Raw genomic sequence first — 27,976 nt, 5'->3', positions numbered from 1 at the left:
GTTTCGCCGAGAGCGCTTAGTGCGTAGTTGAGCTCCGTGAATAGGCGTAGGTGCTTCGGCGGGCCGCAGTTTGCGCAGCGCCGGGCTGCCCGTAACGTAAGCGGAGCGGGCCGGGGCGGCGGCGGCCATTTTGTGCCGGGAGCACGGAGGAAGAAGACGCTGGTGTCTCCACACTACCCGGGCCCTGGAGCCGACCGAGAGCCCCGCCGTTCCGGCCGCTGACGCCCAGCGGGTCTCGGACCCACTGACCACCTCTTCTCCTTTTGTGTCACAGCAAAGAGGCGAGGTGGCGCAAAGCGAGGCCTCCGAGGCGCAGCCGCCCCTGGCTGGACCCTCTCCCCGTACCCCCAGCCCCTCGCCGTCCCCACGGCCGGCGTTCCGCTGCCTCTCACCCACCCCTCCGGGGGCGATGAGAGGCTTCGGGGACCGGGGCCGCGACCGAGACCGCGGCGGGTAAGGGGGAGGAGGGGGTCTGCGCGGCGGGGGGCGGTGGGGAAGCCGAACGCTTGCGTTGGGGGCGGGGGAAGGCCGCGGGGTTGGGGGGCGTGTGTTGGAGTGGCGGTACTGGGGGAGCCAAAGTCCCATCTGTGGAGATTTCCCCCCATAGATTCTCGTGTGGGGGCGGGGGTAGTTGGAGGCTTATCGGTTCCCAAGGCGGGGTGGTGGGTTTTGGGTGTTTTGTGGGGTTTTGAATTTTTTTTTTTTAGTTTAGCTTTTGCACCGTTCATGTGTAACTAATTCTGAGCCTTGCGTGAAATTTTAAGGCCTGCATCCACCCTGCCCCCTTAATTATTTTCTGCCAGCCTCTTTATTTACCCCGCGAGACTCGTGGCACCCTCCCCCCCTGCAAGCCACGGAGGTGTCGGTGGCCCTGGCAGGGCTCGTTGTCCTCCTGTCTGTCCTTCTGGTTGTCATTGCTCCTTCTGGACTTACTGGAAAGATGGCAGTGGGGGGAAGATCTCTCTCAGCTGCGCTCCCAGGCTTACCGTGATAGGAAATGGGATTGGAAACGCTGCCTTGCGGGGGACTTGGGCACTCGGGAGGGTGAGCAGTGAACCGTGGTGCTGGACCACACTTGCCAAGCTTGCGTAGTGCTACAGAAATTGTTAGTCTGGTTCTGTCAAGGCCTAGTGCTTGATACTCTTGAATGTGTTATTTAAAGGAGGTTTGGCTTGCAAAAGGCTTTTGCAGGTTTGGTTTGATGTGATTTTTTTCTTTCGACAATGACAGCAGTAAATACAGTGGCGTTATACTGCGTGACTAGATTGAGGCTCGAGGTTTTTAAGCGTTGAAAGTGATAAGGCTTTTGTGCCAGGCCTTTTTAAAGAGAAAGTTAAAACTTAATTTCTGAGAGTGGCATTTTCAGATCATGAGTAGCTCTCAAGGATTAGCAAAAAACATAGTGTGATTTCTGCTATATGGTAAGCTAGATCTCCATTAATGAGTCTTCTCTCCACTGGGACGTTAAAGAATATTTTGCTATACATTGCCATGCACTTTGACATTCAGTTTCTTGTTTATGGAGGGAGATAGTTGTGTCATTGCTTTATCTTGCACCCACATTTAACATTCTGAAATTAAAAGATACTTTCATTTTTTTTTTCACAGAGAGGAGGGTTCTGGTGTTTTTCTGTTAAGAGATTTCCAGCTCAGTTTAACACAAGGACATTGGAGTAAGCGCTTTGGCAAGTCTGAGATAGGTCAGACCACAGCTGGTTTTGGAGTTTAGTGAGTGAGTTTGAGCATGCAGATTTATATAGAGTTACTTAAAAGAGCACCGGCCAAAGCGTTGCCACAACACTTGATGTGCCTTAAAATTAGTGTTATTTCATTTTCTGTAAAGTCTTTAATTATAGTGGATGCTTCTCTTTTAGATCAGGGCTTTTGATAAGTAAAAAAAGTGCCCACATGCTTCTTTGTGAAGTTTGTGGACATTTGCATGATTTTTTTTTTTTTTTTTGCATATTACCCTGGAAGCTTTAGTGCATTCAATTTGCTACATACATCCTTTTAAGGTGTGAAAATATTTGTAACCACTAACAACTATCTTACTTCATAAATAACCTGTATAAAATATTGGGCCACCCAGTGTGCTGCTTCAGCACCTATTGACACTTTATCACCACTTCTTTTGTAGTCTAATCACATAAAAGGGTTCTAGTTTTCTCTGTCAGGAACGAGCTGTAGGTGACTTCTTAGGATGGAAAATTGTTATGTTTTGCTCTGGAATGTATCAGATTTACTCAGTTCTGTCCCAGAAGTGATGGCACCAGTAATATTAGGGAAGAATATTTTGAGCCAGCCTGAATTTACCTTTTAAAAGAACGCTCTTGGCAAACCAGGGAAATAATAGATGTAAGCCAGTTTAATTGGAGTTGGAATCTCATTTTACTTGGAGTCAGAATGTGAAGTGTCAGTTACTGCCAGGTGAGCAGCTGAACCCCCACAGAGGCAGCAGCATTCAAGGGCTGCTGTGGGGCTCCTTCCTGTCAGGTCAGTGTCCAGGCAGGTCGTGTGTAAGAGTGGAGAACTGAAACTATGTGCCTTCTGTGTAGTAGATGTCATTTTCTCCCTCTGGATAGCTTTGGGGCAGGTATTCACAGTGCCAGCTGTTGCAGTGTCCAGCCTTTCAGGCAGCCCTGTCCTATGTTTCCTTTTCTAAGGGAATTCATCAACCCTTTGGACCTCTGGTGGTCTTTAGTGAGGTTATGGGTTTTGTAGGACCTGCTTGGGTACTCTCGTTTTAGACGTTTTGACCTCAGTTTAGCATGATAGGTTACAAACATCATCACTAAAGGTGAATGTCCCTGTAAGTGAAAGTCTGTGCCTTTTTTTTTCCTTTGTCCTGAAAGGAAGCATAATGCTTAAGTGCATTTTTGAAGTTGTGTTTCACAGTCTTTTTCATTAGAGAAAACTTGATGACTCTGCAAGCTCTCTGGAGGATCTGATAGACACACAGATGAGAAAATAAGGGATATTTATAGGAAAGGGAAGAAGCCTAATGCACAGTTGCAACACAGCAGACTTTTTAAAACTAACTTAGCAGGTTTTAAGTTCAATTATATCTACCATATACTTGGCCTTTCCAACAATTTTACCATGTCTTCCTGTTAAAATTTTGATTTGAGTTCTGTTTCTTTGGTCTCTTAGTCACTGTAATTTATAGTTTCCATTGGGAAGTGATTTAAAGAAGAAATGTACTTAATGTTTGAGCAGGTAGTGTTGTACTTAAGATAATTCAGAACTTTTTTTCTGCTGTTGTTTATTTTTTGGTAACTCTTCTACCCCTTATTTCCTCCACAGGTTACTCCATAACAATGTTGCTTAGAGATTTTTGTTGCTTTCAGTTTTTTCATTACCAGTTTTTTGTTTACTAGTGGACTACCTGGGTAGGGTGCAGACACTTTGATTTTGCTGTCTAAAAGTTGTTTGAAATGGGCATATCTCATGAATTCATGTTTTTGCATAAAGCTGTACCTTAGGACAGAAATGGACTTGATAGCATTTTGAAAAGTTCTGTCTGCTGAGTTTGTAAGATATTGATGAAAGTGCTGTAACTTTTTTTGGGGGTGTGTTATTTTAAAGTGCAATTCCTGATATTTACAGTAAATAAACATATGGTTTTTAGTTACTCTTACAGCTTACTGCCATAATCTCATGTTTTGACTATTTCATTAGCCAGTCATTACAGTTAGTTCTTACCTTCTGAAATGTATATATAATTAACTGGATAAAGAAAACTTAGATAGAAAGAGCAATTACTTTTGAATTGTTCTGCTAGAACAGAATTTTTTTTGTGAACATGGGCTTCTTACTCTCTTCAGTCTTCATCACAATGCATTTCAGAGAGCATATGATTTTTCCCAGGTTGTTTTTGCAGTTTTTTTCCTGTTAGGCTGTGTTTTAAAAATAAGAGTTTTTTAAAAATGTTGATTACAGAATTACAGATGGACTTGCAGGCTTGGCTGGGCTTGTTTACTTTCTGTTTTTCAGTCTGCTGTTTTTCATTTGAGGCATACTTCTTGATAGGAAGGGAGAGAAGATATAGAGGGGGAGATAGTGAAGTAGCTGTCTAGTGTAAAACTAACCTTGAGAGACAGAGAAGGAATTTGCAAGGAGAGATTTTTCTCATCCCTTTTATGTAACCGTGTTGGAAGTGCACTGTCAGTTTCAAGACAAATGCTATGGGTGTACAGCAGCCATGTCCTAGAGGCAGGAGCTTTACAGGGGTGATTTTCAATAACATGGTTTTATGTTCAGAACCAACCCAAAGCAGGTTTGTTATTTCAAGAGGTTTTACACCATCATACTGATTGGAGGGAGGTGACTTGCTGGAATATTGTGCTCATATGTCAGCTTGGGGAAAACACAAATGGTTAAGAAAATTCCAGAATAATTCTAGAATAGTTTTTAAGTACTGGTAGTATTTTTTTTTAAGTAACTAACATTCACATTCACAGGTTTGGAGCGAGTCGTGGAGGTCCTCTCCCTCCAAAGAAATTTGGTAATCCAGGGGAACGTTTGCGTAAGAAAAAATGGGATTTGAATGAACTGCCCAAGTTTGAGAAGAATTTTTATGTGGAACATCCGGAAGTAGCCAGGCTTACTCCAGTAAGTGCTATGTTGTCTACAGCAGAAAATGTCACAAGCTGAAAAACTTGTCTGGGACAGCATGTAAAGTAGAGGTGACTCTTCATTAAGCTTGTGTGGTGTGTGTACTCTGCTGGATACTGGTTCTAGTTGCCTTTGCTACTTAACATTAGCAAAAGATATGCTTCTTTTCTTGGTTCCTTTTATATGAGATAGTTTGTGTTTTGTCATTTGTAATGCATCTTTTTTATAATGCTTGTCTGGTCTTGTGATTTGTCAGTGGAGATAAAACTTAGAGAATTACAGTCCTGGAGAAGCCCTGGAAAAATGTAAGATAATGAACTAAAAGTGACAAAAATACATGAAAAAGGTTTGAAAGTAATATTTTGTCATAAGAGTAATTTGAGCTGAAGGAGGCCTTGGGGGCATCTCTAGTCTAATCCTCTGCTTAGAGCAGCACTGATGGTAGAACTAGAGCAGGTTGCTTAGTGCCTTTGTCCTTTTGAGTTTGAATATCCCCAGAGATGAGGAGAATTTATATCCTCTCTGGGTGGCTGTCTCAGGGCTTAATGTTTCTCCTGGGATTTTGAACATCTTTCCTCTAGTGACCCATCAAGTAGTTAAAGTAGCAGTTAAAGGTCACTGTTAGCCCAGTCTTTCCCAAGCTAAACAAATCCAGTGCTCCCAGTATGTCTTCATATGGGCTGTAGTGTAGCCTCCAGCTTTCCCCCAGAATTGGACGTGCCCTGTTAAAACCATGTCCTTCTCACACAGGGGGCTCAAAGCCAGGTGCAGTACTCTGTGTTCACTCTGTAGATAAGAAATCTTCCTTTCCTACTGAACTTGAGTCTAGTCTTCTACTCTCTATGCAATGTATTTTTATAATTAGAAATTAAAGATTTTGTTCTTAACATGCAGCAACAAACAAACAAAATGTCATTATCTGACTGCATAGACTTAAAAATCCTTGTGTGAAAAATGTATATGGCATAAAGAAATGGAAGGGGGTATTAACTTCCTGAAGATACCACAACTTGAGCTACTGAACCATGGTTTGCATCAGCTGCTGTAGCTGCCTTTGGCTTAGCCAGCTAAAAGGATTTTCATGTTTTCCCCAGGAGTTATTTTCTTTTTTTGCCTTTTAATTCAAGCTCAAGGGATTCTCAGAAATACTGAATCTATTGCTTTGGATAAAGTACATATTTGGTATTCTTGTGTCTCTAATGAGCATCACGGTAAGGTCATGAATTGTCAGAAGAATGTTGCAAAGGGCGATTGGACTTGCAAGATAACCTAGACAAAAATAACACTTTTTCTAATCCTGAAGTTGTGCTTGTCTACACATTTCAGAAATATTACAAGAAGTTCCTTATAAGAATTGTGAGGTTCTAAGGTATCATTATGATGTTGTCAGAGCTTCTTTCATTATCTGAAACATTCCAAGCAACATTTGAGTTGCAAGTCATCCAGCAAGAACTCAGACTAAGTATTTATCTGCCTCTGGAATGTGTTAATTGAAGGAGAAGAACTGCCTGGCCTTCTGTTGATGGTATATTAGGACTTACTTAATTTGATTAATTCTTAGCACTGTCACATAAAGCATATTTCTTATCCTCTGTTTCTGATAATTTCTCAAGCTGTTGATCATTTCTGGCTTCTGGAAAAAATGCAATTCCTAAAAATATTCTTTTAACGTACCTTTCATTTAGAAGGGTTGGTTGTAAGAAGAGATTGACATTTGTCCTTCTAGGCTATGTAGAGAGCTCACACCTCTGAATATCAGAGAATCAAAAAAAAAATCTGAGTACAATAACTCAGACTTGAAGTCTTTAGGAAAGCAGTCTTTTCTAGATCTCTGTTTGAATTTAGTTCTCTAACAAAGCTGTTATCCAGAGGTGAGAAGATAGTAGTTAGAAACATGCACTTAAGTCCCTGCTGATATCTGACTTTTTTTTTCTTTTTTCATAAATAGTATGAAGTTGAAGAGTTGCGCAGGAAGAAGGAGATAACAATTCGGGGGATGGAGGGCTGCCCCAAGCCGGTGTTTGCCTTCCACCAGTGTAGCTTTCCACGTAAGTACTTTTGCCATCTTTAACATCATGAAGATTGCTCAGAAAATACCTAAACAGTTACTGATTCTGTTCTCTAAAAGGTTCTCCAAAGCCTCAGTTATCCTTTATAAAGTTTATTCTTTTCTTGAATTCTGAAGAGTATGTGATGGATGCCTTGATGGACCAGAACTTCACAGAGCCCACTCCGATCCAGTGCCAAGGCTTCCCGCTAGCCCTCAGTGGCCGTGACATGGTGGGCATTGCACAGACCGGCTCTGGGAAGACACTAGCAGTGCGTATCTTTCCCTTTTATTTCTTCAGCTAGCTTTCCTGCTTACCTGGTAGAAATTACCTATCAGTTAGCTTTTGGGCTTCCCAGTACTAGCAGTGGGATGATTACATTTTTAAAGCTTCTTGTATTGCATTATGGGGGACACTTGAGTTTCAGCTCAGCTACAAGCCTGTTGTATTCACAGGTGTGTGTTTTGTGCATCTTCCTGTTTGGATGCTTAGTTCTCTTTGGTCTATGCTTACATTATGATTTGAAAAACAGGATGTTCTCTTTAGCACACTTGTTTTATAAACTACACAGGTTAAAATAAAAAATGGTTGAATTTAAGCACAGACATTAGCTTTAACTGCAGCGTTAAAAAGTTTTTTTATCCTTTATGAAAAACATTGGCTAAGATAATGATTACTCAATTCTGCTAACTTACACTCCAAGTTTAAGTGAGCCTTCCTTTCAGAGGTGCTGAGCAGCCAATTTTTGTGCTCATGCCGAAGTGGATGCAGTTGGTCAACAGCTCTGAAAATCTTCTGTTCTGCTTGATAAATGCAGGTATTTAGTTTTGCAGAATCACAAGAAAATACTGTTTTCTTCTGTTTTAGTACTTGTTGCCTGCAATTGTTCACATCAACCACCAGCCATATTTGGAGAGAGGGGATGGCCCAATTGTAAGTGCTTGTATGATTCTCTTCCTTTTTGTATATGTGGCATGACATTGTTAATGAGGTGGTGCTTTATTTAATTGATGTATTAGAATAGTAGTTTTTCCTATCCTGTTCCTATCAGAATAGGAATTTTTACTATCACAATGTGAACATCCCACTCAGTTGAAATTCTGTGCAAATGCTGATGTAGTCTAAAGATGTTTAAATGTTTTAACTAATAAAGAGCAGATGGTCCAACTTTGCTTATGGTTTTATGTTAGGGATGTGGATGCAGCTTGACTCTTCCTGAATCATTTCCTTTTGCAGTGTCTGGTTCTGGCACCTACTAGAGAGTTGGCCCAGCAAGTGCAGCAGGTGGCTGATGATTATGGCAAATGTTCAAGGCTGAAGAGTACCTGCATATATGGAGGAGCACCCAAAGGCCCCCAGATCAGAGATTTAGAAAGAGGTAATTTTTAAGCGGATGCTTGCAGTTTCTGGAGGAAGTGGTATTGTAAAATCTCTGTAAAAATAAAACTTGTCAAAACCTGTCTGGAAATGGGTGAGAGTGAATGAGTGCCTCATTTTCCAGTTGCAGTGATAGTTCATGAGGTAGTTCTGTTTGCTGTGTAGTGACTTGGATATTAGGTTTTCTTTTTGTTTGTTCTTTGAACATTCTACTTGTGAAGATCATCAGGGTGTAGAAAGGGAAAAAGAAAACTTCACAGAAAGAAAACAGGTTATTTTAAGGAAATGCAATACCAGCGTGTTTAAGGAAAGATTTTTCTTAACGCAGATTCCAAGTTTTCTGCCTATATTCATTCAAATAATCAAATTTTGTTTCTGAATATATAGATGCTTCTTTGGACAGCAGTGAGTGGTTTTGCTTTGGTCACAGGTTTTGTTTGTAGTTTTTGTTGTTTGTTTTTTTTAAATTGTTCTTAAGCACTAAGCACTATGTACCCTGTAAGCAACCACTCTAATATGGTAGTGCTTTAGTGATCTTTAATTTCAATTCAGCAATGTGCTGATGGCTTTCATCTTCACCAGATATAAAATGTAATGGAGTTATGTGAAAAGATGGAAGAATTGTTATAAGGCAGATACACAAACAGATCTATTCAAGAAATCAGAAAATTTGGCTTACCACTGCAGTTCACAGGGTCCTTATTGCAAACTGCAGTAGTGGGAGAAAAGCATGTGTGGTGGAAGTCTGTGGCATATCTCTGTTCAGGAAAAGAGTTGCTTTCCAGCTCAAGCCCAGCATCTTCAGTGGCAGAGTCCAAGGTTTCATGAAGAGTCCTTGGGAGGATCAGTGTGCTGGGTTTTTGCACACCTTTCTGGAGTGCTGTAAAATAGATATTCTACTTAAGAAGAAAATCCTTTTCATGCCTCTTCTTCTGAAACTTAACCTTCTGTGGACATTTCAGTGACACTGGAATACTCACCTGTAAAATTTGGGAATTGGTGGAAACCAGGTCTTTCTTTTAAGGAGTGTGTAAATCACCCAACCTGGTGTTAGTTAGCAATATTTGAACTCTTCTTACCCCACAAATGTTGGTAAGACGGCTGTCTCTCACTGTTGGTGCATAATTGCTCAGTAGTAAAGTCCATGCTTTGCCTTTATATATTAAAAAAAAAAAGTGAAGGTAATTTGACCCATACAGCAAGAAGAGCCCTTTGAGTTTGAAAATGACACCTCTCTAGACTGTGTAAATCTGGTTCAGGCTTGAGTAGAAGCTTACTTTGTTTCTGATTTTTGGACAGCTCTTCACAGGTGTTCTCTGGTAGTAACCTTTTCATTTCTGTACTGCATTTATTATTCTAATGGCACTGTAACAGTAATTTCGGAATGGAAAACATATTAAACAGAACTAGGGCTTCTACTGAAGTGACTCAGTCTTGGGTACGAATGAGGGTGGTGCTTTTTTTTAAAAACAATTTTGCTTTGGAAGGTGATTCATTCTGACTAAAAATACCAGTTGACATTCAAATGAAGAGCCTTACTCTTTTTCCTTATTCTCTTCTGAAGGTGTGGAGATCTGCATTGCTACACCAGGTCGCTTGATTGACTTCCTTGAGGCTGGGAAGACCAACCTTCGTCGCTGTACATATCTGGTGCTGGATGAAGCTGACAGAATGTTGGACATGGGATTTGAGCCACAAATTCGTAAAATTGTTGACCAGATAAGAGTGCGTGATCCTTTTAGAAGGACAGTCTCCTTTGTTTTGCTGTTTGAAATGTAGTACTATAAACAGATCTGTTTTCCCTTTTCCTTAGCCTGACCGCCAGACTCTGATGTGGAGTGCCACCTGGCCTAAAGAAGTGCGCCAACTCGCTGAGGACTTCCTGCAGGACTATGTTCAGATCAATGTGGGAAACTTGGAGCTGAGTGCCAACCACAATATCCTGCAGATAGTGGATGTGTGCATGGAAAGCGAGAAGGACCATAAGTAAGCTGGTGTTCCATCATTTTGCTTTCTTTGGTTGTCCTTCAAAGTCGGAAATGCTTTGTGAGCCTTCTAGGAATTCTAAATAGTTAAGTTACTTGTACTACTATTTAACCTTTGAGTGTTACAAAGTAAGTCAGTCCTGTAATTAACTATTTTCTTGTGTATATTTTGACCATACCTCTGTAAACCAGCAGAAATTCTATGTGATACTAACTTACATAGATGTGTGTTGTGTATGTCCTCAATGTGTCTTGGGAGAGAGATCCTATATTCTGGTATGTGTGGCTGAACATCTTGGCCCTCATGTCTGTTTTAGGCTGATACAGCTGATGGAAGAAATCATGGCAGAGAAGGAAAACAAGACTATCATCTTTGTGGAGACAAAGAGGCGATGTGATGATCTCACTCGAAGGATGCGCAGAGATGGGTGATTAGCTTCTCCCCTTCCTCCACTTTTTTCCTAGTGGGAAACAAAAATTGTAATCAAAAGCAGTAAGATTTAAATGTTTGTGATGCTCTTTTTGGGAGCAACTTACCCATTATTTTCTGGGCTGAATTTAGTCGTTGTTTCTGAAAAGATTCCACTTCATCAAAGCATTAGTACAAGAGAGAGTGTTTCCAAGTGGTGCAGCTTTTTTAGTGTATCAGAAGCCTGATATGCTGATGGAGACTGTGTCAATACAGCAAATGTGATTTTGTTTAAATGGTTGTTTATGTAGGTAGTGGGCTTACAGTACACATGCTGGGTGGCTAGAGGCCAGAGAACAAAATATTTCTCAAATCTTACAGTTTTTCCCTTTTAAACAAAATGCCAATAAAGCTTCCTGTTTCCTTCAATGTCTGTACTTTCTATCTATACTAATGTACATCTCTGTTTGGCAGTTGGCCAGCTATGTGTATCCATGGAGACAAGAGTCAGCCAGAAAGAGATTGGGTGCTTAATGGTGAGTCCATCACTGACAGGAGAATAACTTGGGCTACTGTACTTAATTTACCTAGACATGTTTTTCTCTGGTCTGGATTTTTTTTTTCTTGTTTTGTTTTGTGTTTTTTTTTTTTTTTTTTTTTTTTGTTCATTGCTTTATTTTGGTTTTGGGGTTTTTTTGTTTGGTTGGGGTTTTTTGGTTTTTTAATTGGTTTGGTTTGTTTTGGTTTTTATCTCTAGACCAAATAGACACCTGTGAAAGGACTTCTCTCACCTTTATGCTCTTAATTTCAGTACTTGTTCCTTTTTTTTTTGTTTGTTTTGATAAACAAGTGGGAAAATTTCTTAACACAGCTGGATTTTGAAAAATTGGTGAGGCATTATGTCCTGACTTGTGGGTGTTTCTGGAATTGACCCACCTTATCTGTCTTCTGGAAAATGAGCATTTAATGTAAATCAAATTCAGGTAACTTTATCATTTTGGAAAATCTTATTTCATAGCATGCTTTGTTTTACAGAGTTTCGTTCTGGAAAGGCTCCTATCCTCATTGCTACCGACGTTGCATCTCGTGGGCTAGGTTTGTACACATAGACCACTCTTGCCTACTGCTGCATATTTTTCTTCTTTGGACTGAAAAACGTTTCTTTAAAAAAAAAAAAAAATCAAAGCGTGATTTTCCCCCACATGTGAAATACGTTTTTTAACATTAATCTTTTTTTTTTCTTTCATATTCAAAGTCTCTTCCTGCTCCTAATGAACAGGCTTTGGTCTGCAGCAAGGCCTAGGCATGACCAATCGATCGCCAAGAGGGAGAAGAGACGTCCAATTATGCAACCCAACCCTTCCACCACACTCACTTCTTCCCCAAATCCAGCTTTTGTTGCTGGATGCTAGGGATGGATTGCTCTCAGTTCAGAGCGTGTCAGATAAAGTTCAAGTAGGAAGCTGTGGGAGAGCATTTCGACAGCAAATAGCGAATATTCTCCCCGTATGGCACACCACAGATTTGAACATACCAACCCCAGTACACGCATGTTTACCCTGCAGATGTATTCACATCTGAGAAAGCACTGCTCCAGATCTTTGCTCTTGACATGTAACCTTCCCTCCTCCTCTGTGTTCCTTCTAGGCAGGACCACTGAGATGATATATGGCCATTAACATCTTGTTACCCAGATGTGTAATTGAATCAAAATCGCACAGCTGTGTTCTGGTGGCATGAAAATGATCTGTCTGGATGCATCAGTTGTGCCCCCTTTTGTAATAAGCATATTTGTGTAATAAGCATATTGTGAAACACCATGTGCTGAGCACAGTCCTTATGCGTCTACCCACCCTAGAAGAGGAGGATGGCTGCTGAAGTGCTCTGAGTTTAATAACAGATGTTGAATACTCTGCCCACCCTGAGTGTGGTAGACGATAAACTACTTGAGAGTCAATGTCTCATTGTAGTAAATTCTAGACAAAATGACTGCAAATGGGTGGAGATTTAACTCAGAGAATCTAGTTTGTTACAAGCCTCAGTTACCTGAGCTCTCTTTGTATGCTGAAAGGGTGGCTGTGCTGTGCATCATATGGTCACTTTAATACAGGCAGACCATTAACAGACTTGGCAGCCTTTGTTCACACAACCTTCACCCCTCCTTCCCCTCCCCCCTCAAAAAATGTCCAGCACTTCCTCAGGAAGTGATTATATGGACTTCAGTCTCTGCCCTCTAGGGTCATGTCTGGACCTGTGCAGTTAGAGCTTGGGCCTGTTGGGAGAAGGGACTGAGGCCTGAAACCAGTTTATATGAAAGAGAGCTGCTTTCTCTAGCAGCATTTTTTAAACAGGCTTGCTATGTGCTGGTAGCTTCTTTGTGCATCTTGCCTAGACATTTAAAACAGCCTCAACCCCCTCAAAAAAAAAATCAACAAAAACCAACACTCTCCCCCAAAACTACTCAATTGGATAACACTTCAGAAAACAGTCTCCTCCCTTCCCATCGTCCGCTTCACCCAAGCTAAGGGGGAAAGGTATCAGAGTCTGTTTCTTGTTACTGAACAACATCTCTACTTGTTTTGGGGCCCTGAGTTTGCTGCTTAAAGTAAGTCACTTAACTGGCAAACTTCTGGACGACTTCCTCCAAGATCCTGGAAAGTGAAGGCTTCTACCTAAATAACATAAAACAGGGGCGCGCGCCTTTTGGCTGAGTCACCAGGGCTTTCCCTCTTCCTAATGGAACATTGGTTTCAAAAAAGCTTCTTGCAGGTAAGTTCTGAGTCCCGTAATTTCTTTGTGATAATTCCCTGGAGTGAGGTCCTCTCTCTGCACTGATTTTTTTTTTTTTACTTTTTTTTTTTTTTTTTTTTTTTTTTTGTTCAGTCTATTAAACTAAAGACACTGAATTTGATTTGTTTTGTTTTGTTTAACAGAAGCTTTGATATCAGCTGCAGATAATTCTCAGTGCAGGGGTGGGGATACATCTACAATGATGGTCTAAACAGCTCTGTAGACCAGCATGTTTGCTAGTTTATATCTGTCCCGTTTAATAACTGGAGACTGTGCCATAGCGTGTTCTGATGGTCTGACAAAGGGAATGTTTCCCAGGTAGCTGTCAAAAATGATTTACAGTCTCCATTCCTGATCCTGCTACATTATTTTCTAAAAGTGCAGGAGGATTGCAAGTGTGCACAAACACTTTGGAGCACGCTAGACTGGAGAAGCTGAGTCTTGTGCACGCTCTGGTCTTCAGCAAGCTGCGTGCTATGCCAGGACCACTTTCTAGTCTGGAACACACCCTTGCATCTTCCTCTTCCTGCCGTCCCATTCTTTCTGCTCCTCCCCAGTCAAGTCAGTTCTGTCTGCATTGGTAGCTACAGTTCCTTGTGCTTTCTGACAGGAAAGCACATCCTTGTATCCTGTATCTGGTAATTCAAGTCACTTGCTACTGGATGTGCAAAACGGGACTGGCTGAGGACCATGTAGCCTGGAGCTTGTCAGTCTAGCTACACCCTGGCTGTGAAGATGCAATCTGTCACACGTACTCCTCTCTATTCTCCACTTTCCCTTTTTAATAAAACTGTTGCATCAAGGACCCTAGCTGGAGACTCGCGCAGCCCCCTGTGAAACCTGCCTTCTCACTCCCTTTTTTTGGTGTGATTCAGGACTTTGGAGTCAGCAAAGACTGAGGAGCCCCCCCTTTGCTGTAATAAGAAACAGACATAAAGTCCCCCTCTTGTCACAACAACCCACAATGTTTTTATTTTTCCTACAACCCCTTTAAAATTGATGCAGTCTGGGCAATAGATGCAGTCTGACCCTTTGGATGTAATTTTTTTATCTTCATTTTTTTGACAATTGCCCCTAAGAGCCCCAAATAGGGGACAAAAAGTGTTGGAGGACCTGAAAGTTTTACCTGAGCCCAGGTTCTCCGGCGCTTCCCAACCAAAAGGGGCTACAGAGAAGCGTCTAAGCCAGCTCACAGAGCGAGCGTGTGTGGGGACTTCTCGCTGCCACGGACCCTTGATGCATGCTCCCCGCGCTCCAGTGGTCCCGTGTCAGAGGGCGGAGTTTTCGAAAGGAGGCCGCCAAAAATAAAAGGCAAAGAGACGGGATCGGCTGCAGCGGTTTCCCACAGGAGGAGGGAGTGTGCATCGGTCTGGTAACAAACAGAGAATGTTTCTCTCTTTAAAACAAAACAAAAAGAGGAAAGGAAATCACAAAAATCTGTGTTTTATCTTGGATATTTTCAGAATATTCTTGTTAAAATGCAGATTTTAAATTTTTTTTTTTTTACGAGCTGTTAGGGCTCTTACTGTAGGATGGTGCATTTGAAAATACTGTATAATATAGCAAATAGGTGCTTTTGGTACTTAAGGTGCTTTCACTGAAGCACTGCACTAACATTTACTTGGTTTCTGTCACATAAGTTTACAAAGTCTTGTCTTAGAACTTAAAATTTGGAACCCATAAATTTTAAAACTGTTTTGCGTACAAAACCATTTTGATAATTTTATTTCCTGCTTCCATCTGAACTGGAAGTAGGGAATTGCTTACAGAACTCTGATTGTCCAAATTGTGCAAGCTTGCCAGAACTGGACAGAGCAGCACAGAAATGTTAGTGCAATGCGTTCTAGTGATAACTGCAAAGCTGAGTTACGATACTTTAGGTCTGAATAATTTTTAATGAGTTGACTGAATAAAACTAATGTAATTTGAATGCCTAAAGCTTTAGGTTAGGGGAGTTAGTTCACTGTATTTTATTAGTACTGTAAAAGTAAATATTTTTAAGACTGTTTTTTATTTCATGTTGCCGAGCGGAAGGTAAGTGATCTCATTACTGCTATTTTTTGTTAGACTTCTCCCAACAGAGTAAAAGCTTTATGGTGGCAGTTCTGCCCTTCCTCCACCCCAGTTTGCTCTGCCTGATGGTGACATTTTCACTTTACAGATTGTGTTAAAAAGAAATATGAAATTCAGTTAACTTATTCACAAACATCAGCGTCTTTGACAGAAGAAGACAGAGAAATGCATTCCGGGGAGGATGACTTTGAGTGCAGGGCAAAGCTGCTTTAAAATTGCCATTCTTTTTCAGGACACTGACCTTTGTTCCTGATGATCTTAAATTTCAGTCTTCTACTCTTTTGGGATGAGTCTGTCTTGTATTTATTCCGTGCCATTACTAACTTTGTATTTTTTTTTCTTATTACTGTCACCTGCATTCGTGCTCCCCACCTTTCGTTGGCACGTCCTCTCTTCTTCTCCCCTTTCCTCAACCCCACCCTTTCACTGTGCTTCGCTCCTGGGCACTTCACAAGACGTGGAAGATGTTAAATTTGTGATAAACTACGACTATCCGAACAGCTCCGAAGATTACGTGCACCGTATTGGCCGTACCGCGCGTAGTACCAACAAAGGTACTGCCTACACCTTCTTCACACCAGGAAACCTGAAACAGGCCAGGGAGCTTATCAAAGTCTTGGAAGAAGCCAATCAAGCCATCAATCCAAAGCTGATGCAGCTTGTGGACCACAGAGGAGGAGGAGGTGGTGGTGGAGGTAATGGCACAAGGGAGAAGGGCTACACAGGGGCTTTCCCATTTTGAGGGAGGGAATGTTAAGAGGGTAGGGAAGTACTAAGTACAGGACTGAGATAACACAGTAGTAATAAAGCTGTTCTGTACTTGAGGTCCCAATACTTGATGTAGAGTAGTACTTTGGTCCCAAGAGAGAGGCAGTCCCTGTTTTCCTTAGCTGTAGAATTTTTTTCTCTCATAAGGTCATCAGGGAGCTGATTTTGCTTCCTCATGGCTCCTGCTAAAGACAGGCAACAAGATACATGTCCAAAATTGAAATCAGTAAAGAAATACACTGAATCTCAGGAGCTGACACACTTTTTCTTCCCATTCCCTGAAGGAATAACAAGTTTCCTTATACTTCCAAATTAGTCCTGAATGTCTTCTGTTTCTTTGTCTCCAAGGACATACATAAAGAACCCTTATTGAACTTCATGTTTACACCTTGAACGAAATAAGGAGGCCTGTGCACAGCTGTGCAGAGAAGTTACAGTCAGTCAGAAGAGTGCTCCTTGGGAGCAAAATTGGAGATGTAGAACGGGGAGAAAGGGTGGCCTAAGTGTACCAGAGATCATTGTTTAAGACTTGTTCATGGCACTAAATCTTAATGTATCCATCGCCAGGAGGTCGTTCTCGTTACCGAACGAGCAGTTCGGTAAACAACCCTAACCTGATGTACCAGGAAGAGTGTGACAGGAGGCTCCGGGGAGTGAAAGAGGGCCGCAGAGACTCAGGTGGCTTCAGAGACCGTGAGCGTGGTGAAAGTTTTGCCAACGGAGCCAACAAGACCTATGGCAGTGCCTACGGGAGCCCAAATTCTGCTTTTGGGGCAGCACAGAGCCAGTATGGTTACACTCAAGGGAGCTATGGAGCAGCTGCCTATGGCACGAGTGGCTATGGCACTGCAGAGTACAGTGCTAGTGGCTATGGTGCCAGCACCACAGCTGCCACGGCTGGGAGAACCTCACAGAGCACTACCCAACAGCAGTATGCAGGGATGGTGGGGCGCTCGGGCCAGCAGCCACAGCCGCTCATGTCACAACAGTTTCCGCAGCCCCCTGCCACTAACGTGATGGGCTATATGGGACAGACTGCCACCTACCAGTACCCACCCCCTCCCCCGCCCCCGCCCCCCTCCCGCAAATGAAACCACTTGCTGGTGACCAGTGTAGACCTCTTACATTTAAAGGAACCTTTTCTTTCTCTTCTTTCCCATTGTGATGTCTCTCATGCAGGTTAGACTTAGAATTCACTATCCAAATCCCTTGAGCCTATCAAAAATGGCCCCCAGCCCACATTAATGACCCTGTCCTCTTTTTTTTTTTCTTTTTTTTTTTTTTTTTTAAGATATATGTATAGTTGACTGGAAAATTTATTATTTTTGTCTTGCATGTTGAGGAATTTGGAAATCTTATTTTTTCTAAAAGAAAAGGGTATAAGGCAGATAGGCTCCAGCTGGATCACCTTGGTGTCTAAGGTTTGTAGGAAAATTTGCTTTTGAGGGAAAGAAGTTTCTATTCTGTAACACATTAACTTAATTTCAGGAAGTATAAAGAGAGATGGGAAACTGGGGGAGCCAAAAAGCACTTCATTTAAAATATAAATGCAAGGGAGAAATGCTCACTTCTCCTAATCTTATTTTTTTTTAATAGCTCACTAGTACTACTTGTAGTCTTACTGTAGGTGATTTTCTATAGGAAAACTCTTATCATTTGTCTGAGCTGGGTCGTGTTCAGAGTAAAGCCTTGGATATATTATTGACAATTTCTGTAGTTCTGGAAGCTCCGTTTTCTGCTACTGTAACAGCCTGCAGTACGGAGCTTGGGGTTAGTGTCAGAGACCAAACCTGTCGTGCATTCACTAACTGAAAACCATCTACCCACAGTTGCTGTGGGTACCACTGCTGAAATGTTCAGCTAAGTAAGTTCTTTCCCTACAGTTGTTAAATTGCAGCATCGCAAATGCGTGGAGCCTGATTATCATTAAATTGGTTACTGCTCTCAAATTTCTGTTTGGTTTATTGAAAGAAGTCTTCCTTGAGAGCTAGAAATTATGCAGAACTGAAACAATGAACAGTGTCATTTTGTTTGTCTGTCCTTCACAAACAAACTCCCTTTTGCCATGGGGAATGTTCTGAGTGCTGCTACGCTCGATAAAATGTGACAGAGTTTTCCACACTTAAATTTCAGAGGTTTGAATAGGGTGGGCTGGGGGAGGGTGGGGGGAGGAACGTAGGAGGAGATTGCCTGAGGTCTCCTTTTCATGAGGTAAGCGGTGAGCTGGTTAGTGCATCTTGATTCTGAAGCTTTGTTTCTTTTGTACCTTGCACTGACTATCGCTTTCTCTGGCTTTTGAGTGCATTTCCCTGCTCCACTGGTCCCTTTGGGCTGAGCTCTTGCAGGTAGGTAGTATTTTAGAAAATGTTAGAGAAGAGTGAAATTTTAGTACATACGTAAATAAAACTTGTTTATTTTACAGGCTAAGGTGGGTGTGAGGGGGGTTTCCCCCTTTAGTAAAGCATGTTGTTGACTTGTTATTTCTAATACCAGACGGTTCAGAGACAGTAGATGATAACAGGAGTTGGCTGCTCTTGGTCTGATAAGATGACAAAAGGATGGATCCATCTCCTGGTTTGAGGCATGCTCTTTGCATTAGGAGAGTGCAGGGGGCTTGTGGGTTTTTTCTGTTGGCGTTCTTGCATATGGATGAACAAGGCAGCCCACTCCTTCTGTAGCAGAGTGGAACTTCTTATAGCCCTGAAAAAGAGCTTGCTTATACAGAAATTATTTCTTTTAACATTTAATTTCTTCCCAGAGTAAAATTTTGGGGAATGGATGTGCTTTTTTTTTCCCTTTTTTTTTTTTTTTTTTTTTTTTTTTTTTGTGCAGTACACAGGTAGGTTGCTGACAGGGAGAAGGGAGACTCCTTCCAGAACCTCAGTTCCCTGCTTCCATTTTATATTTCCAGTGCATGGGCAGGAAGTTCCTTTGCTTGTGTTAAGTGAAAGCCAGAAATATTTTGTTTATCCAGGCACTGACTGATAGGTCTTTGGCCTCCCTCACAAGCAAATGTAGAGCTTTTTTTGGAGTAGAATGCAGAAATGCATTTGAGGGGTGTAGGAGTAGGACATCTCACTGACTGGCTTGAAAAAGGGTCTCTGGACGGCCAAAGCTGCCTTATAGTCCGTTACAGCTTTCACTTTTGGGGGTGACTTGTGCATGTGTAAACATCAATGCCAAGTCTTGCAGTGCTTTGTTGCCATTGAGGTCAGCTGAAGTCCAGAGTGTCAACCAGACCGCTGAATGCACTGTGGCATGTGCTGCCCCTGTCCCACCTGGTGCTCTCTGCTCTGCTCCATGTACCAGCTGGAGGGCCCTTGTTGATAAAGCATTAGCCTCTAGTGTTGTTTGCATTGTTTTCAATCTGTAAAAAGTTTGTGGGGGTGTCAGATAATCTGAGCTGGGTGTCTCCTCCCCTCCCACTTCCTGAAGCAATTTACTGTTTGGATTTCTCTGAACAATGGAAGAGTTACTAGCTTTGTGTGGGATCAGCATCTTGTTTCACACACCTGCTGGTCTCTGAACACATTCCTGTTGTATTAATGAAGACTTGAATTGAGAGATTCATAGATCTGTGGTGTTGAGGCACAGGATACTAAGAGCTATGTTACTATTCTTAGTTGGTAAATTGTCCTTTTGATACCATCTTGTTTTCTTTTGTAGGTATAAATAAAAACACTGTTGTCAATAAATTGTGAACTTTGTCTTTATTTTTGGAATGTAAAGCTGTCTTTGTCCCTGTTCTTCCCAGTTCCTAGAAGTCAAATTCAAGGAGGTGGAAACACTTCTTGGCAACTGCCTGAACTGTAATTGAAATTGTCCCTGTTTGTAGAACATAAGGAAACTGAAAATAAGTGAGTAGGGAGGATGTTTGAATACTTGTGGAATTAGAAGATTCTTGTTACTCAAAGGCAATGTGTTTTTCTTAAATGTTACAGGGCCTGAATAGAGAGAGGGTCAGGCAGAATTAATTTTCAAGAGGGTACTAGTTCATACAGAGTTAAAGTGACAATTTGTAGCATCTGCTGTGTCAGACATGGCAACCTGTGAAATGGGTCAGTTAAGTTAGCACACTTTAATGAAGTGTGTTACATGTTCCCTTTACCATGGGCACTTGCTGAAGGACTAGTGGGAGTGACATTTTCCCTTGTGCTGCCTCAGGGTCAGGGTGGAGGTGTGTTTTGAGTAGATGACGGGAAGAGCTGGGAGACAAGAAATTGCACTACTTCAGTATTGGCCAATATTGGCCAGCACTAGCACCAAATTCAAGTGAGAAGAAATTAAACAATGGAGGGGAAGAGTCTGATGGATGAAAAGCATTCCAAGCCCTGTCTTCCTGGCACTGGGTTGAAACTCTGCTGAGCCATCCATTAGTCAAAACGGGCCAGAGAAGGAAAGCTGTGATCTTAAACAGCTTTGTCTTTGGAATTTCTTGCACTGCCTGTGGGATGTCTTCAAACAGGCATGGGAAGGCTTAGCTTCTTTCCTTTTAGGACTGCAAAGAGAAAGACAAGGTAATGAGTAAATTTAATGAAATTCAACTATTTTATTTCTTCCACAATTTTATGTTTTCTGACTTGCAATTTAGAGTGCCAGATAGTGGGGTGCCGGGTTTGCAGACTGCCAATGGGAGAGAACCACTATGAAATGCTTCTAAGAGGGAAAAGCACAACCTATTTATCCTCCTTTGTGCTAAAGGAAAAGGTTCTTGTTTGACTTGCATGGTTACTTGTTCTCATGGGTGGACCATCTTAAACATTTTTCTTGATGATGTGCTATTCCTAGTGCTTTCCTTTCCTTTTGATACAGAGCGTGGCCTGAATCAATGTCTGTGACCAGATCCCTGCTGAGCCCTCCCAGCCCATCTGAGCTGAACCTTGGGATGGCAGGGATGCCTCTGGGAAATGCCAGAGACCCCTAGGCTTAGATGGGGTGGCTGGATTGGGGACTGTCCTGGGTGTGCAGTGGTCGGAAGTGCAGAGTGGCTGTGCCAGTACCACAGAGTGGTACTGGGGTGGGCTCTGGGGCTGTGTCTGTTGGGTGCCGAAGGGCAGGGCTGTGATGTGCTGAGGATGCACCACAAGGGAGGGCCTGATGGACCAGGCAAGGCTGGAGGAACCGTGCCAGAGTGCAGAGCTGGAGGCCATGTGAAGGTCAGCAAAGCCAATGCATGTCCTGCCCTGGGGTGGAACAACCCCAGGCACCAGTTTGTGCTGGGGGCTGCCCAGCTGGAAAGCGGCTTGCCAGAAAAGGCCTTGGTGTGCTGGTGGACACCAAGTTGAACACAAGCCATCAGTGTGCCCTCGTGGTGAAGCAAAGAGCCTCTGGAGCTGCATTGCCAGCAGCGTGAGCCTTGGGAGGCCACAGTGGAGTGGTGGGCTCAGCTCTGGGCTCAGAACAAGAGATGGGGAGTCAAGAAGGGCCCCAAGAGCATCTTGATGTAGGAGCACAGGCTGTGAGCTGAGACTGTTCAGCGTTGAGAAGGCTGAGGGGCACCTTACCCATGTGCACAGGTGCTGGATGGGAGGAATAGACACAGGCCCAGACTCTGAGTGGTGCCTAGTGACTGAGCAATGGACAACGGGAAATGCCACTTCAACATCTGAAAATAGTATTTTATAGTGAGGGTGGCCAGACAGTGGCACAGATTGCCCAGAGAGGCTTCACCCTGGAGATAGTCAAACTCTTACTGGACAAGACCCTGAAAAATGTGAGCAGGGGCATGGATTAGGTGATTTTCCCCCCTCCACCCTGACTGCCCACACCCTTGGCCATTCTGTGAAATGCAAGCTCTTTAGAGAGCTAAAAGCCTCTTCAGGATGTCTTTCATGTCCTTGTGTTAAACAGAAGGGAGCTCATCTAGTTTTGAAAACAAGATAAAAAAAAGTAGCTTTCTATAAAAATCCCTTTGCAGTGCTTTGGTATAGGCTCAGAAGTCTTACTAAATCCATTTCTTTATATAACATATTTTTGCTTTCTTTTTTCATCATTGCTGCCCTTTTTTCTGAGCTCTTCAGTGTTAGAAATGTTTTGAAAATTTGTTTTTTTGAAAGAATGTAAGAGATGCAACCTACTAAAATATTGCTGGCTCTCATAAATGATTGCAAAGTATTTGCATGTCTTCAGACACCGTTTTTCTCCCATGATCCAGAACATTTGTGTGAAAGAAAAGAGAAAAAAGCAATTCTTTTCCTGCTGTGATGTCCCATTTACAAATGTTTTTTCTTCTGCCTCCTGTATCATCTAAATTTTGCAGTTCTGCCACTAGCAGTGTGAGATTGGAAGCCAGCAGTTGTGTTTTTTCCCCCTTTTGTTCCACCATCACAGCTACAAAGGGTATGGATTTCTCACAAAATACAGGACACATGAATTGAGCGGAGCTAAAATGGGAATTCGTTTAGAAAAGAAAAAAAAAAGGAATTGACGTGGAGCACCTTGATGGCAGTTTTAGAAGGTGTTTTTCTGGCTACAAAAATATTTAATGACAGAAGGAAGTCTTAATCTGCCAAGGCCAGCCACCTGCTCAGTGCTCCTGTCACCTTTCTATCAGCAGGTGTATTGCATGAAGCTACCAAATATCCATCCCTTGAAACTTCAAACGAGGGCTGCCATCATTACTGCTTTTGGCAGACTTGTTGGGGAAAGTGAAGAAGGAGGAAAACAGTTATCCCCTTGGCTAATTTAATCTAATTCCATCCTTCTCAACAGAAAGGTGTTTTGAAGTGTCCTTCAGCCTCGCAAACCACAGCATGTTCTATCGGGATTTATGCCCTTGGTGCGCTTTTAAGCTCTGGTGGCCATTTACCAAAGCATGGCACTGAAATGGAAGGGGCATCTGATTTTGTAAAAGAGGAGTGTCTTGTCTGTGCAGGTGCCCATCTTCCTACAGAATCAGTTCTTCACAATCAAGAACTTGATCTTCTCTATCAAAGGAAAAGAAGGTTTAACAATATCTCCATATGTCTGCAGTTGCTTTCTCAGGTACATTGTCTGCTGCAGCTATTTTTTCCCCCTCAAAGTTATTTTTGGTTTTGTTTTTTTTTTTTTTTGCGTGATTCATAGTCTTTCAAAATATATGTAGAATTGAATGTACTTCAGTTATTAACTTCTGAGGGGAGGTTAAACCAGGCTTAACTCTGGTTTAATTCTTCCTGTGTTTCACACACACATCCAGAGCCTTGTGAGCAGTGGTGCCCACTCTCTGTCAATAGATATGTTTTCTAAACTGGACTTCAGGGGCACAATATTCACCACAAACCCAGCAAAAAATAAAGTCCTGTAAGGATTAACACATGGCAAGCTGCAGCTCCACCCTATACTGCAAGAATGAATGAACATTTCAGTGTTACAGCAACCTACCTTTAGTGACGTAGAGATAGAAGAAGTCGCAGTAGAAGATGGTTTGTACCACCCCGGAGACAACAGCGATCTGGTCGTAGAAATTCTCTGTGTGGTAGCGCCAGACCCAGTTGGCAATGTAGAGGGCACGGTAGAGGCCCAGGAAGAAAAGGTAGTGTGTCGTGATGGTCTCTGCTTCCCCTGTCTTGCTGATCATGAAGAGCTGAGGAAGGATAGCCACGGACTCCAGGTAGATGGAGAAGGTCCAGAGTATCTGTGAGGTGCAAAATGAAGGCAGTGGGGAGTCAGTGCTGGTTAGTATGTGTTAAGACCTGAAGCTTTTCATTTGGCAAATCACTGATGTGTGAGGGGGATGAGTAGTGCTGCTGAAATTGGGGAAAATGAGCTCGCTGTGCTGGGAGTGAGAGGAGACAGCGCTGAGCTGCTCTATAGATGGTACTGTCTTCAAGGCCTGCCAACTTTGCCTTTCCTGCCTGCTTTTGCTGTTAAAAATCTTGGCTATTCAACATGCTGCTCACTCTGCTGCCTGGTGTAAGACTGCTGCTGCTTCCTTTCCCTTTTTCTGCATCAGCTTTTCCTTACCTCCAAGGGGGTGAAGCTGTGGTTCTCCAGAAATGACAGGCCTGTGACAGGGACCAGCAGGAACTCGAGGCGGAAGGAGTCGTTCTCGCTGTCAAACGTTTTCCGGAATTTCACGTAGATCATATACACGGTGACGTAGGCACAAATCAAAAAAATGACCTGTGGGAGAGAAGGGAGATGGCAAGACCTTATCTGCAATTGCACTTTCTGTGCTTAAAGAGAGGCTCACTTTCCCAGATGTCAAGATAGTGGTGAACGCTTTGGCTGTGTTGCCTTACAGATTGACTTCTGCTGGAGATATTCCAGTGGCCAGGTAAAGCTTGCCACACCATGGGAATCTCACGTTTGAGTCCCTCTGGGGCACTCTGTCAAGAGGTTGGCTCAGTGGCGGCTTTATTTAATGCTCCTGCTGTATGAGGACACCCAGGCTGGGTTCATGGCATCTTGTTCTGGTTTTAGTGGTACTAAATATGGCTCAGCTCACTCACTGACTATGGCAAGGGTTTTTTTGGTCAATGGAGGGACAGTGGCACCAAAGGAAGCATCCTTATCCACCCTTCCTGGCTGAAAAACTCAGTGACAGTGTACCCTCACCTCCCTGGGAAACCACAGCGAGCTGAGGGGAGCCTCTCCTGCTGCACTGCCCTCTCCTTACCTTCATCACGGTGTTGTAGACAGAGATGAAATTCGTGAACAGGTCCAGATAGCGGGTTGTGAAGACAAGGGCAAAAAGTATCTGGCTCTTCCCAGAGATTCCTGCATGGCAGGGAGATGAAGGGAAAGTAAAGCAGATGAAGGGAAGGGTCTGTGGGGTGGTGGCTTCCCCTTACGGCTCCTTTGGAAGCATTGATGTGTATGTTGTTTTATGAGCCAGGGCTGCTGTGTGGGTGCTGAGGTAGCTCTACGCCAGAGTGGCCAGAGTCTCCCAAGCAACAGGGCAGGCTCCTGCTGATGCCCCTGAGTGCTGCCTGTGGGAGCTGGTGCTCAGTGGGCACGTTCACCACTTCGGCCAGTTCAGTGCTTGCTGTTGTCAAAAGGCCTTTCTCTTGCCTCCCTTCCCCCTTTGCCTGCCCACCTCAGCAGGGGACTGTGTGATGGGACATCTGCCACAGGAGGGAGGAGCTGCAGGACCAGCCCCGCGGCACTGATGGAACTTGGCCACTGCTGGCAGAGAGATGCAGTCGGGCCCACCCACTCCTGTACCTGTGATAATGGCCACAGCCCCAGCAGCCCAGCCCCAAACTCTCATGAGAAGTGAACTATGAGCAAAACTCTCCTGCAGGAAGCTGCTGTCCTGATTTCCTCGCCCTGGGATGGGGCAGCCTCTGGCGCCTGCCCACCGCTGGCAGAACCTCCAACCTAAAGCAGCTTCCTCTCCAGGTCGTTGCTGTTGGTGCTGCCACAACATCTTGCTCTCCTTTTCCACCTCCCTCCAGCCTTGCCGCCCTCTCCTTTGCCTCGCTGTCCTGAGACCAGCACCTGCCTGAGGCTGTGCGCCTTGCCACATCACATCCTTCCAGCACAGCCCTCTCCTGGCCGGGAGACCTCCCAGAGAAAGAGGATGGCTTCCCTCAGAGCCCACGGGGGAGGGCTGCCAGTTCCTATGGGCTATCACTGGCCTTCCCAGCTCCCATTTTGTTGTACCCTTCACCGAACTGCCCTTCGAGAAGGGCCACCCTCCTTCCCTGGGACATGGGAGCACTCACCAGCGCAGGACTTGGACTTCACAATCTTCAGCAGGAGAATAATGATGGCCAACAAGTGGGAGACATCCCCCAGGATGCGGAAGATGTTCATGGTGCCGGGGGACTCCTCTGGCGTGGAGGGAGTGGGGCTCTTTCTGCAGGCAGGGAGGGCGAGGGCGGGAAGTTTTTCTCCGCCGAGCCTCGACTGAATGAAAGATTTCCTTCGGCTCAACTTTCCTTTTTCCCTGAGCACGGAGCCCTTCCTCCTCGCAGCACAAAGTTCAGTCTCCCCTGCCCCGTGGCTGCAGATGCCTTTCCCCTGCCAGGCTGGATGTCTCCCTTGTTTACTTTCGCACCGAGGTGGATTCTGGCTCTCCCAGCGCAGGGCCTTCCTCTCTGCGCCTTGGGCTGAAGTTGGAGTTTGTGTCCCGGAGCGCTCTCCAGGCAGAGCAGCCCCGAAGCAGCGCTGGGTGACGGTGACGTGGCTCCTGGCTGGCCGGGGAGGAGAGAGAGGAGGAGGCAGAGGCGGGAATAACCGCGCTACTTTTCCCTTTCTCTTTTTTTTCCTTCCTCTTTTTTCTTCCCCTGCTTGTCTCAAGTTACACACGGAAGTGTGGTTAAAGGGGAAAAGGCAGAGGGAGCAGGATTCCCATCCTCTGGCCTTGAGGACACACCCTCCGGCCAGAGGAGGGCCAGGTTTCCAGGGATATTCGCCACGGGCGCGGGAACCTCTGTCCTGCTTCCATCGGCAGCCTTCTGCTCCCTGCCCTTCCCGGCCCCATCCCACCGGCAGCACGTTCTCACCAGTGCTCTGCCTTGGCTCCTGCAGCCAAAGAAGTGGAGAGATATTCGAATTAACCAGCCATTGATAACGGCTGGTCCACAGCTGCTCATGGACAGCCGTTCCTGGTGTCTGCCCCACCGGGCACCCCTTCCTTCAGGTGCCCTGTCTGGAGCAGTGTGGATGCCCGAGCACAGAAAAGATCCACCCAAGGACTTGTTTGAAACAAACTTCACTGAAAATATTAATCCTGGATTCCTTCAAGAGGGTTACAAATAATGTGGGGAATGTGGTTGCTGCTGGTTTTATAGAATTCACAGAAAGGAGCTCAGCAGTGACTGTAAAAAGTTTTAATACATTTGAAAATATATTAAGGTGGGTGACCAGCTTGTTTTGGATGAACCTTGTCCTCGGAGCAGCAGCTACACAGGGAGATCTCATGGCAGCAGCAGGGGGACCTCTGCATCAAGATCCAACAATTCAATAGTCAATATCTAATCACTAATTTAAAGTTGCTTTAGTACAACCTAATGGAAGTTGTAATTTGTCTCCCTGCCCCTGAGCAAATCACATCTGTGGGTGCGATCATGGCTGTGGGTCTGATTTGGTTTCTCTTGGATTGTGTGGTCCCGCCTGCTCCTGGCCCAAAGCTGGCTCTGGCTGCTGCCCTCCCTGTCCCCAGCCACGACATGTGGCCATCCCCTACACATCTCTCTCTGTCCTTATGGGCTTGCTTGGAGTAACATCCTTAACAACCAAAGTGTAAAAATATTATTCCTGGTGAATTCCGAGAGAATTAACAAGCCTATTAGCATCACCGCTCCCTTTCTGAATATATTTGCATACATTTCCTCCCTGCCCATTAGGTTGGCGGTTGTGTTTTCCCTCTCTGACGCTCCAGCACCTGCATCACAGGGCTTTTCCAGATGGATTCACAGGCCAGGAAAACACCTGCTCAGCCCCACGAAACTGGAGACAGCCCTGCTGCTCCCAGCCCGGGCACTGAGGCAGGGATTACTGTAGTGAGACAAGGGTGGGTTAGGGCAAAGGAGACGCCTGGCAAAGGGCAGGCACTGCCTGAACTGGGTTTCCAGACGTCAGAGTGGAGCAGCCTGGCATTTCAGCAGGGCTTCACAAGGCTGTGGGGGTGCTGGCGGAAGCCAAGCCCCAGCGGCCCTGCAGGCCCTTTTGCAGGTGGGCTCCATCCATGGAGCAGGGATGGGGGGCAGGAACAGATTTGGGGTCCTCTCTCCCAAGAGATCCCCTTCCAATCCCCTGGTGTGCAATGCCACAGAGTCCTCGCCTTTATCTTGTCCCTGCACTCCTCTTTGCGTCTTCTTGTCCCAGCCAAGGGAAGAAGCCCCTGCAGAGGGGGGGCAAAGGTTTGTTCTCCTCATCTTGCACCTTCCCAAGAAGAAGATGGGCCCAGCTCCCAGCATTATCTCCTGCTCTGGCACAGGAGCCACCAGCTGAGGCGACCATTAGAGGCACTTCATGGGAGC

General features: G+C 44.2%; 2 protein-coding genes across 4 annotated transcripts; one reads left to right on the top strand and one right to left on the bottom strand.

The window, feature by feature from the left end:
• The first annotated feature begins 113 nt into the window (after positions 1-113).
• Positions 114-19,759, top strand: DDX17 (DEAD-box helicase 17). Of its 3 annotated transcripts, none has more exons than XM_063154540.1 (13): positions 114-453; positions 4,461-4,611; positions 6,563-6,662; positions 6,800-6,933; positions 7,530-7,595; positions 7,899-8,040; positions 9,604-9,764; positions 9,853-10,025; positions 10,342-10,452; positions 10,908-10,969; positions 11,469-11,528; positions 15,752-15,991; positions 16,632-19,759. In XM_063154540.1, the coding sequence occupies exons 1-13, from the start codon at positions 410-412 to the stop codon at positions 17,153-17,155; spliced, it is 1,968 nt and encodes a 655-aa protein (XP_063010610.1). In that variant the 5' UTR covers positions 114-409; the 3' UTR covers positions 17,156-19,759. The 3 variants fall into 3 exon arrangements, with proteins under 3 accessions (XP_063010610.1, XP_063010609.1, XP_063010608.1); XM_063154539.1 differs by lacking the exon at positions 114-453 and adding an exon at positions 983-1,044; XM_063154538.1 differs by lacking the exon at positions 114-453 and adding an exon at positions 4,230-4,276.
• Positions 19,760-19,762: 3 nt separating this feature from the next.
• Positions 19,763-26,286, bottom strand: KDELR3 (KDEL endoplasmic reticulum protein retention receptor 3). The gene is made up of 5 exons (XM_063154541.1): positions 25,715-26,286; positions 24,664-24,764; positions 24,009-24,167; positions 23,427-23,679; positions 19,763-20,562 (listed from the first exon to the last, which is right to left on the bottom strand). The coding sequence occupies exons 1-5, from the start codon at positions 25,803-25,805 to the stop codon at positions 20,522-20,524; spliced, it is 645 nt and encodes a 214-aa protein (XP_063010611.1). The 5' UTR covers positions 25,806-26,286; the 3' UTR covers positions 19,763-20,521.
• Between the last annotated feature and the right edge of the window lie 1,690 nt (positions 26,287-27,976).

This window comes from Melospiza melodia, chromosome 4 (assembly GCF_035770615.1).
Source record: "Melospiza melodia melodia isolate bMelMel2 chromosome 4, bMelMel2.pri, whole genome shotgun sequence".
Taxonomy (NCBI): domain Eukaryota; kingdom Metazoa; phylum Chordata; class Aves; order Passeriformes; family Passerellidae; genus Melospiza; species Melospiza melodia.
The sequence above is the reverse complement of the archived record's forward strand: the minus strand, read 5'-3'. Positions and strand labels throughout refer to the sequence as shown.